We start from the raw sequence: 11453 nt of genomic DNA, 5'->3' as shown, positions 1-11453 counted from the left end.
TCCACACTGGCCCTCTGCAGGGCTTATTCCTAAGCGCAGAGGAGCCTGTCTCAATTCCCTTGTTTTCAACAAGTCACATCTCTCCAACTGGACTCTCAGTTCCTCAAGCCCATGGAGACGTCTCACGTGTTTGGATGACAGAGTAGGAAGAGGCAGAATCTGAGAAGTGCCGAGGAGTCCCTTACCCCAGTACTCTCTGCCCGGAACACTGTCTGTCACCCTGGTCCCTCACTCCTTTGGGTCTGACGGCCACCACATGGAGCAGCCAGTGGAAGTATAAGGTCCTTCTGGGTAGATGCCTGCTAGAAATACATGACTGGGGATTGGGAACTAGAGCGGTGGGGCAAGGAGAAGGGGGAAAAGGAAGGGATATGGGTGAGCGAAGATGCACGTGGATCTCTGCAACGTTCTTGCCCTCCCTTTTCTTGTATTCTTTACTTTTTACCCTTAAGACACAAGTTGAGTAAATGCTCCTGAGTAGACTCACCAAGAAGGTGGAAACAGTGCTTTTGAGGTAGGATTTTAAGGCAATGTAATGGAAAGAGCTGAAATCAGGAGGCCAGTGCAAGTCCTGCTGTGTGGCCCTGCGCAGACCCAGTGCTCTCTCTGGGCCTCCTTTCTCCACTGGTCAAGTGTGCAGCTGGACTCGGGGCTCTTCAGGTGCTCTTGCAGTCTGAGCCTCTCTGGTCTCCAGTTTGGACAGCAAGATGGGAGGAAATCTTGTTTCTGTGGCTGGCCGGGCTTGGGCTGTGTTTCGTCTGTCTCGGCAGAAGCCAGGTCTGCGGAGTCATGCGAAATAGCCCCAGAGGAAGACATTGATGGCCAGCAGGAGGACAGCATTGATGTTGCAGACACGTCTCCAGAGTGGCTTCTCCTCAATGCTGGTCAGCTTCTGCTCCAGTGCAGCCTTCTCTGCTGGGCTCAGGGCTTGCTCCACGCCCCCAGAGAACCCACAGAACCAGCCCCAGAGGAGCTTTCTCCAGGACCTGCGTGGGGCTGAGGGACAAAAGCCAGAAGGGGAAGGAAAGCAGAAGGGAGGGAAGACAAGATTGGAAAGGGGAGTGATGAGAGAGAGAAGGGGATGGAGAGAGATGGTGAGAAACCAAAGGAATCAGGTGCACGGGAAGAGGTGGGACATGGAACCATCGGCTTAGCCCTTTCTGCCGAGATGGGACTCTGCACTGAGCTCTGACCCTGGTCTCGGCATCCGAACAGTCATTGAGCAGAAGCATCTCACTGTTGCAGGGCAGGTGGTGTGTTAAGGGGCGAGGATAGTGCAGTTTGTTCAAATTCAGGACACACACCCTACATGAGGATGTGGGGTGTGTGGGTGGGGGGCATTATCTCACTCAGGAAGGAGGCAGCAGTTGAACCAGACAGACTGCCACATTGCTGTGGAGAAGGGCACTGAGATGGAAGCCACATTCCAGGGCCAGCTCTGCCATCACCGGACTGAGGCCCTATGCAAATTGCTCACTCAGCTTTTCTGAGCTGCAAGATCCTTCTCACCCAAATAAGTCAATGGAGTTTGCCCTGTTCTGCAGGGGGAAAAAGGCTCAGAGGAAGAAAGGGCCTTGCTTTAGGTCACATAGATGCAGAGCTGCACCAAGAGCCATAACATGAATTTGGCTCTTGGATTACACTGTTTTATCATTTTACAGGCCGGTCCTAACACTGTCTTTTGAGTCACTTGGGTAGTTATTGGTGAGCAATGACTCAATAAATCTAAACCTATCTACAACCTGGGATGTATATACTTCTTTCAGATCTACTCTGTTGTCCTTAAATTTATTTTTAACTTTCCTTTTTTAGGACTCAAAATTGTACTACCATTTTGCTTTTTAACCTGAGTGCAACACAGTCGAGGCTTCTCCCGCCTGCAGCCTTGAGAGGCGGGCGCTTCTTCCTCATTTCCTACGTTCCCTTTGGCAGGGAAGGAGCTCTCGCCAAGGACAGCGCTTGCCTCTCCCTGCCTTTCACTCCTCCTGGTGGTTGGGGGAATCTCTCTCATTGAACCTCTCCACTGACTCAGTGTCTCCTTCGTCCCTTTTGAGAGCAAGCCACTCACAAGGATTTGGTATTTCTCTGCTTCTCCAAGGGCAGGCTCTGCCTTTGGGCATGGGGGCCACCAGCGAGGGCTGCCCGTGACCATGATCGTGCAAGTCTGTCTAGTCCTGGTTCGGCCGTGGAGAGTAGAAGCTGTGCCCTCTCTCCTTTCCCTTGAGAGCTATCTTCACAGCTTCTTCCCTTCCACTTTCCTCTCGCTTGGTAGCTGTCTCACCTGCAAAGAGCTTGTGCTCTCAAATTGTTTCTTCCATGCCATACGGTTTGTTGGGCCAGGACCTGGTCTTTGCAATGATGAGGGGAGAAGCAGTTTTGAGACCCCAACATCTCATGCATGGACCACAAAACTCAGATAAGAAGTAAAAAGTTACATTTTGCAAAATTGGGGCAAATGATTAGACTAGGGTGGGTGACTTTGAGTTTTGGTGGTGCTTCTGAAGTAAGCCTATCTGGGTTCTGACCTTGGGAGTTTGTAAAGGACTAAATTCCCCATTATGGATAGTTTTTTTTTATAGCAGACCACTGGCTTTTACCTGTGCGACTTCGTCAAGAAGCTTTGAGTCCTAGATATTGGTGGAGCTCCTATTCTGGAACCCATGTAATTACCTCTAGGCAAGTGGCTGTTTCTCCAGACTCAGGGCCCTAAGCAAAGGTGAACGTCTTCCAGAAGGGTGGGAGGCTTCTCAGGCCTCGGGGGAAGCACAGGGTCCCTAGAACCTGGCAAAGGCGTTAGAGCTGGGGGGTGCCATGCTGCCAGTCATGTGGGTCCACAACTGGTGCTTTGATAACCTTATCGATGCTCTTAAACTTGCTGGAATTATTAAAAGTCTGGCACACCAGACGCTGGGGATGAAGCTAAGACACTTTTTGAGGCCCTCGGTGGAACTCCATCCAAACCAATGGAAGAAGACAGCTACCCAAATTACCCCAACTCTACTCAGGAACGGGGGCTCCCTCTACCTGAGGCAGGAAGTAAATTTAGGACCTAAATTTCGTTAACTTTTTAACTCACAAGAGCAAGAGAAATCGATTTGGGGCTTTAATTTGCGAATTGATTTAATTTTTTGACTTTAAGTTTTCCTTGGGAATTTTATGCTTTGGGAAATCTCTATGATGTCATTATATCAGAATATTTTAACGTTGTTGTTTAATCACACTACAGGAAGGTTATAGCTGCATTATGTCGAAAATGGCTACATTATACCTCGTACCAATTTTCAAATTTAGACGCCATGTGGCCTTTGAATAAATTTAATTCGTGTGCTATTTTAACACATTTCAGGATCTCCAGGAGGTGAAATTTATACAGCCTGTCAACAGCTCAAGGAGGCTCCCCATAGGAGTGGCGGTGGTCTCGGGGAGACTTATGAAGATGCATAGCACTCTACGGACGCATGGCTGCTCTTGTCTCATGAGAGACAACCACACTTCTGTATGACTGTAGGCAGAATTGTTAAGCCCAATGGAAAATAAGTAAATAATAAAGTGTGTGTGAGGGATATTTCTTTACCATGCCCGATGCTTCCTCTGTGTGGCGGGAACTCGATCTGTGTCCTTTGACTTTCTGTTCTTAGACTCAGTGAGCCCTGGGGAGGTGAAGGGACTTCCCTTGGTGGATTTGGGAGGATGGAGAGGGCATGCCTGGCTCAGTCCCCACCTCTGCCTTGGCAGTGTGGTGCTCACAAGGGTCAGTGACCGATAGGTCCCTCTGTCTAATGCTGGGGTTCAGTATTGGGAAGAGCACCTCCTCGTGGATATAAACTCAATCTTTCCACCTATATTTTACCAGTAATGAGGGCAATATTTTGGCTCTCATCGGCCTCACTCGTTTGTCTTATTTCTCAAATAGTTTAATAGCCACATGGGAAGGAAAGAGGGGTAATGTTTTTTGGACTCCCTCAGAGACCCCATCCTTAATGATTCCCAAATCGGGTCTTTGGGGACCCAAGACCTGGTGTCTGTCCCCGCCACTCCTCTGTGATGCACATCCCCAGCATACCCTCAGCCTACCTCCGCTCTGCTCCCCGCCCTGGCAGGGGTTCTCTGCCCCTCCGCCTCCAGCAGGGTGCTCCCCAGATGGCATGTCCAGCGTCCCTGGTGTGCCCTCATAGGCCTCCTTCTCCAGCTCCGAGAGGGGGCAGTTCCGTGTCCACCACGTCAGGCGAGCAAGCTGGAGGAAAAGAAAATGCTATCTTTCTCAGTTCCCTTTGGAGGGAAGTCGGGCCATAGAAAAAGAGAGGCTCATTACGGGAGGCCGTGGTAGCAGTGAGGAGCGCCAGGAGTAAGCCCAGGGTGGGGGCGGGAGGCCTGGCTCTTCGTCTGACCACTTCCTTTGAAAACCTGCACTCCCTGAGCACACGCTGAATGCTGGAAAACACACCGAGTCAGGCACAGCCCTGACCTCCTAGGCTGGGAGTAAAGAAGCTGGGCAGGGAGGCAGATGCCCCATGACAAAGGGCTGAGGAATTGATATTTAAAAAAAAAAAAAAAAAAAAAAAAAAAAAAAAAAAAAAAACAGCTCAGTGGAGAGTCACTGCAGGCTTTAGGCACAGGGAAGAGACTCTTAAGACCTGAGATCTAGAAAGATCCTTTGAAATGAATTGAAGGGACCCAGCCTGGAGGCTGTTGCAAGGAAGCAAAAAATAAAGAGCGCTCGAGGTAACAGGAGGGAGCCGTCCTGTGGGAGGTTAAGAACTAAGGTCTCCAGGCGGACAGACAACTGATTGAATGAGCCAGGAGAGGGGGAGGGAAGTGGAAGCTCCGCTCTCAGGTCCCTGTCTTGGACCATCAGGTGGGTAGCGGTGCACCTGTGTCTCACAGAGACAGATTGGGCAGGAAAAGGAATGAATTTGTGTGACGGGGTGGAGAGGGGAGAGGGAGAAAGAAAGAAAGAAAGAAAGAAAGAGAGAGAACAAGCGTTCATCTATATACAGAAATATGATGAGCTTGAAGATTCTGTAGAACCTGCAAGCGGAGATGTCCAGGAGAGCAGTAAACCTACATGCCCTGGACAGCTCTGGTGGCTTTCTTGCTTCTCCCTTTTTGATGGCTCTGAAGAGAATACGGCAAGTTCTCTGGCTGATGTCAGTCGGGCCCAACCGTGACTAATGGAGCTCTGAACCATCTCCTTTCCAACAAAGCTCTTTCTCTGGCCAGGCAGCTCTTTGTTACATACTGAACCAGGCACCCCTGGCCTGCCTCACCTTCCTACAGATGGGGCACTTCACACAGGGCATCCAGCTGTGCCTCTCTGGGGGATCACGAGAGCCTGGGCTGCTGCCGTGCTAGTAAATATCTCTCAGTAACCTTTACTTTATGTTTATGCTGTGTGTCACTAGTAGTATATGCATAGTGTTTCTCTAAGTCACCAGGAGGCAACTGGATTTGGGTTTGAATCTTGGGAGAGGGGTTTGGGCTTGAAATAGAGAATTGGGTTTCATCTTTACGTAGAAGTTTGTTGAATTCATGGGTTTGGATAAGATAACTCAAGGACATTGTGGGGTGAGAAAGGCTATAGGTCACAGGTGGATCCCTACGGAACAATAACCCCATGAAGAAGGCAGAAGAGTGATCAGAAGGATAGGGAAAAAAAGACTCAAAGGAAATATGTCATGGATGGGAGCAGACGAGAGGGCTTCAGTAGGAAGTGATCAGCGGGGTCTGGTTCTCCTCAGAATTTACTTCAGATAAAGACGGGGAATTGACCATTGATTTTTAGCAAAAAGGTTTGTGGCAAGAGCGATTTTAGCAGGAAAATGGGGACGCCAGCCAGACGGCAGTGGGTTGAAAAGCTGACAAGATGTGAAGGCTAGGAATGGAGACCATGCTTTGAGAAAGTTGTTTTTGAGGGGTGATGAGGGGAGAGGCATTAACTGGAGGAGAACAGGATCTGGGGAGGGATTCTGAACTGGGGAACACTTCAGTGCAGGAGCGAGACAGCACACAACGGAGGAAGCCGAAGGTTCGAGCAGTGGGGGAGATCGTTTCCGCTTGTTTGTAGGGATGGGTGACACCAAGGGTATATATAAAGCGATGCAAACTCTAAAGCACCATACAGGTAAGGGGTGTTAACAGTGATTTCTACCCAGAGTTTCAGGGCCCAGCGTCTGGCATGGGCTCTGCTACGGGCTAAATTGTGGTCCTCCTCCCCAATTCACGTATTGAAGTCCTAACCCCAGTACTTCAGAACGTGACTGTGTTTGGGGAGAGAGTCTTTGAAGAGGTCATTAAGGTTGAATAAGGTGATTAGCGTGGCCTTTATCCCATATGACTGGTGTCCTTGTAAGAAGAGGTGATGAGGACACAGACAGGCACAGGGGGAAGGCAAGGAGGAGGAGACAGCCATCTACAAGTCATGGTGAGAGGCCTTGGAGGAAACCGCCGTGCAGGCACCTTGATCTCAGACTTCCGGCCTCTGGAATCGTGAGAACATATGTTTCTGTTGTCTAACCACCCCGTCTGTGGCACTTTGTCATGGCAGCCCTAGCAGACTGAGACGAGCTCTAAAGAAAAACAGTTTAGAAAGACTGGTCTCATGTCCGAGGACCGGTAAGTCCCTCAGCACGAGAGGTGAGGACTCCCACCTGAGCTCTTACTCTGGCAGACTCTGTTTCTCTTTTCACATACTGATTCTTGCCCAGCCAACACATCCCTGACCATTCTTCTAGGTCCGGCCTAAAGTCGCCCTGTTAAGGGCCATCCCCGGCACCCAGGGGTGACTCCTTCTGTGCTCAGCCTGCCCCTCGAGCTTGATCCGCCTGCGTTTCCGTTGTGTGGGTATCTGTCTCCCCTCATGGACAGTCTCTGGCAGGACCATTCATATTTGTGACCCCAGCATGGGGCCTGGCACACAGTAGGAGCTCACTGAGTAATTTTCCAATTGAATGAATGACTTTGCAGTTGAGAATTAATAACCCAGGACATCTGTATGGCAACAGGTGAGACCATAACCCAAAGGAGTAAAACTCAGTGGTAGAATTCTAGGTGCTGGGGGTGGGGGAGCAGGGGGCAATTTGGGGGGTGGGGGTTCAGCATGAGCATTCCACTTGCCTTTTCCTCAGGGATGGGGGTTGTGCAGAGGCTGACAGCGACAATGACAATGGCAGTGAGCCCACAGAGGACAAGTGCAAAGTAGAGGTAGTGAAAGTTCTTCAGGATGGCCGGCCTCCAGTCCACCTCCCCACAGGCGGGGGCTGGGTACGAGAACTCCAGGGCCATGCGCAGAAGCCCCACCACCAGGCCGAACAGCAGGCCCCAGAAGGCTCCCTGTGGAGAGAGGGCAGTGGGCAGGTATGAGACCCGGGTGGGAGGCCCTAGGAGGCTAAAAGTCACTCTGGCCCAAGTCTCTCTCCCACTGGTCGGTTACAGTGTTTGCAAGTCCTTCTGAGTGAGTTCCCCCTTAATGCTGAGGCTTTATCTTCACTTGGAGGCGATCAGAGTTGAGTATGGGAAAAAGCACAGGCTCCAGAGACCGACAAATGAGGATCTGGATCCTGGCTCCATTCCAGAATAACTGAGATGGTGACTTGACCTCCCTGACTCAAAGTTTTCTCATGTGCAATGATAGGACACATTAATAAGTACTAAATATAGATGCTTAATATTCAACTAGAATGGAATATGATTCTGTAAATGGCAGGGAACACCCGGATCCTTTTTCTGAGCTTTCTGTTATAAATCAGAAATCAGTAGCGACATCTTCCTTTCGTTGCTTCTATTTCCCTCCAGCTTTTGTCTTTATTTATTTATTTATTTTTTAAATAAAAGCTCTGGCATCTCCCATCTCTTCTTTATAGCACGGTTCATTCCTAACCCATACTGTTCCCTATATGTAAGAGTCAGATAACTTGTACTTTCATAAATAAGATGTTAATCTCGATTTCAAAAACCCTGAAATGAGCAGAAACATCCAGAGTCCTGCTTCCTGCTGGGCACCGTGTTTGTCAGCAGAAGGTCAGACCCTGCGAACAGGAGGCCCCGGCGGGCATCCTGCTTCCTGTTCCACTGGGAGAGGGGCTTCTGCGATCTCCTTTGCCATTACCTCGAGCTCTCACGTGGCTCTTGTGCAATTCTGTCCATGACATCCCTTACCTCCTGAAGGTACGGCCAGCAGATCTGGACCTTGTCTAGACTGTCCTGGGGAGTAACCAAGGTTACAGTCTACAGAGTAACCAAAGTTATAGCCTTGGTACCTTTAGCTCCTCCTAGTCTTCTGTTAGATTTCAGTGCAGTGTCATGAATACCATGTAAGTTCACACTTTGTCCATCGTCATCATTGCTATTATTTTTCCTACATATAAAACCTTATAGTGTTATAGATGAAACAGACCCTAGAGATCTTCTAGTTTGTCTTGGGCTTTCACACATAACGCTTCCCTTTCCTCTCCTACTAATCCTTTGGGTCTCAGCTCAGATGTCACTTCATGGCTTCCCTGATCCCTTCCTAAGAGTCCCATAGGTTAGATGCTTCTGTCCTTTACTCTCCTAGTAGCCATTATACTTTCTTATTATTGCTTATCAAATCATCTTTTCTCCTGGCTGGCCCAGTGATGGCACACCTATGTGAACCTTGTAAATCATGGCATCCTAGAGCCTTCATAATGGGATTGATGTTTGTTGAGTGAATGAGTGAATCTAGACCCGATGCTGTGGGTGGGAAGAGGGAAGCCTGGAGGGGCAGCCGGTTTTTCCAAGGTCACAGAGAGAGGCCAGGCTATGATCAGACCAGCTTTCCTGACCCTGTGGTGACATGGAAGAGACAGTGGGCTTCTGTACTCACAGGCTCTGTGACCCTCTTGCAGAAGATGGCCAGCAGGAAGAGGGCGGTGACAGGTGGGGCCAGGTAGCTGGTGACAGACTGGATGTAGTCGAACAGCTGCCCGCTGTTGGAGCTTTGGATGATGGGGATCCAGAGGATGCTGATGATGACCAGGAACACCACGAACACTCTGCCAGGAGGGCACAGGACACTGTGAGGAGAGCTCAGGGTGGCAGGCATGGGGCAGGGTGAAGGAGATGCTCAGGAACCAGGAAGGGAGATGAAAGGGAATGTATGGTCGCTGAATCAGAGAATGTTAGGAGACCAGAATCCCAAATGGTGAGATTTCAGAAATTTAGACTCTTAAAACCCCAGAATATCAGAATTCCTGAACCTAAGAGACCCAGAAGTTTTGAACTGGGAGCTTTGGGGGTCATGTAGCCACTTGCTCTTCGGGGAGAAATCCATACCTTTCACCCTGCCCCACCCACCTCAGTAAGTGGCCTCTGATCTTTGCTTGGAATGTCTTTCCTTCTCTTTCACACTCAAACCTCGTGTTGGACACCCTGCTCCTCCAGGATGGCTCTGGCCTCTAGGGACTTCTCCCTTCGCTGGGTTTCTCCAGCTCTAACTCTCTCCCCCTTATGTTGCTATTTAGTGCATAGAATAGACTCCAACTTCATCTCCTGACTCCCGCTCAACCGATCTTGGCTCAGGCCCAAGTCCCCAAAGCACTCTCTTTGTGTAATTTTGCAGATGTATGACCAAGTTGATGAAAAACTTTGCTTTGATGTGTTGTGTGCAATAATGCATATGGCCAGAAGATGGCACCAAACCCCCACTGATCAATGAAATAGGCAGCAGTAAATAGGCACCTGGCAATTGAGTGTGCAGTTTTCAAAGGACATTCCTCTAGAAATATCTCTGCACACCTGTCCTGACCTCTCTTTTTCCTCCCATTTATCTCTCTGGCCCCGCTAGAGCAGCAGCTACTCAAGTGGCCTCCCTGCGGCTCATCCCTGCCTCTTTGCACAATGTGTCCTCCACTCAGGTCCTTCAATAGTCTTTGTGTGTTGTCCGGCTGGGGTACCGATGAGCAGGCTGTGGGAATCCATTAGGCAATGTGAGCAGAAAGCATCATGGTGGAAGGAATGGTGCATGCAAAGACAGGGATAGGGAAAAGAGCAGGTTTTCTAAACGCAAGCACCATCTACCTAAAGGAGAGAATGAACATATTAGTCCAGAAAACTTAGTTATAGAGCCTTAAATGATGAAGCAAAGATTTCAGAAAGGACCCCTTAATCCTATGTAAACTACAAAGCCCCAGCTTAGGGAGAAAAAGAAAAACTAGCCACCAAGTTATACTTTGAAAAGCGTAAAACCGATACCTACAAGATAAAGTTCAAATTCTTTAGCTCGGCATTCAAGGCTCTGCATCCTTTAGAGACAAACTTCCTGTGAACAACTCCATCGATGCAGGCCCCTCACTGCATTACCTATGTCTCTGCCTTTCTCATTAAATTGTGCACACCTTCAGGGCAGGGCCCCAGCACAAAGGCATGATGCAAGGTGGATGCTCAGGGTGAGACCGATGAAATCAATTAATAACCTTTCTGCTACCCTGGAAAAAAGCCAGAGCTGGTCTGAAAGACCTTGGGAGCGAGCGGCTTGCTCACTTCCTCCCACTTATACAGTTCACCTTTCATTTCCTCGTCAGCTTCTCTCATTGACCCTGTTGATCTATTCCAAGAGAAAATTGAACAGGAAGAGAAGAAATTTTTTTTTTCTTCCTTATTCCGGAGAGGGGGAAGCGGTCCAGAGCTGGGGAGGGACTTACCTGAAGTCACGTAGGAAGTTGGTGCTGGAACCGGGAGCTCTGACTACCAGTCCAGTGCCCAGACCCAGCCACATCTCCCCCAGGCAACCAAGGGCAGGGAGGAGAAGGGAGAGGGGGCCTGCCCACGGGAGCGGGCGCCTGGAAGGACGGGCCAGCTCACCTGCCCACCACCATCAGCTCCTGCTCCGTCGCCTTCCTGCGGAAGCGCTGCCACACGTCAATGGCGAACAGGGTGCTGCTGCTGTTGAAGATGGAGGTGAGTGAGCTCATGAGGGCGGCCATGAACACGGCGATCATCAGGCCCCGCAGACCTGGGGAGAGATGGGGTCTCCATGGATGACGGGCTGTTAAGGCTGGCTCTGCCGGGAGGCATGGGGGCTGCAGCACCCAGCAGAGTCAGGAGTCTGGGATGGGGATGGGATGAGGAAGGTATTGAATGAGGTTCCCAACCCGCACAGATAAGGAATCCAGGGAACCGGAGGCTTAGCTCTGGCCAGGCTCTGCCTCCGCCTAGAGTGAGCCATCTGTCCTCCCTGAGCCCATTTCCTCAGCTACACCACTAAGGGTGTGAGGTTGGGCGATCTTCATGGTCCTCTGCAGCTTGACGTCTCAGTCTGGGTTTTGGAGCTTGTAGACACTTGGTTAATGGGTTACTGGTGGGGACGGTGTGACTGTTCATAATTTTCAGTGTTTTGTACCTTTTTCATTGACATTGGTGCCAAGCCGAGCCCTGGCCTGGGCAGCAGAAAGCTTAGATTTGTTTCCTGGTTCTGCAAATAACTAGCTGCGTGATCT

The 11453-nt window shown here is 50.0% G+C and overlaps 1 protein-coding gene across 1 annotated transcript in view; it reads right to left on the bottom strand.

The window, feature by feature from the left end:
• Positions 1-729: 729 nt before the first annotated feature.
• Positions 730-11453, bottom strand: part of SLC5A9 (solute carrier family 5 member 9) — a 21024-nt gene continuing 10300 nt past the window's right edge. Inside the window, exons 11-14 of the mRNA XM_011367663.1 lie at positions 8843-9011; positions 7114-7329; positions 4075-4234; positions 730-996 (exon numbers count right to left, since the gene is read on the bottom strand). Coding sequence (XP_011365965.1) covers positions 788-996; positions 4075-4234; positions 7114-7329; positions 8843-9011 — 754 coding nt within the window. The 3' untranslated portion in view covers positions 730-787. The remainder of the gene's footprint in view (positions 997-4074; positions 4235-7113; positions 7330-8842; positions 9012-11453) is intronic.

The sequence above is a fragment of the Pteropus vampyrus genome, unplaced genomic scaffold (assembly GCF_000151845.1).
Source record: "Pteropus vampyrus isolate Shadow unplaced genomic scaffold, Pvam_2.0 Scaffold135, whole genome shotgun sequence".
NCBI classification, from domain to species: domain Eukaryota; kingdom Metazoa; phylum Chordata; class Mammalia; order Chiroptera; family Pteropodidae; genus Pteropus; species Pteropus vampyrus.
Note: the sequence above shows the minus strand (reverse complement) of the source record. Positions and strands in the feature narration are given on the sequence as shown.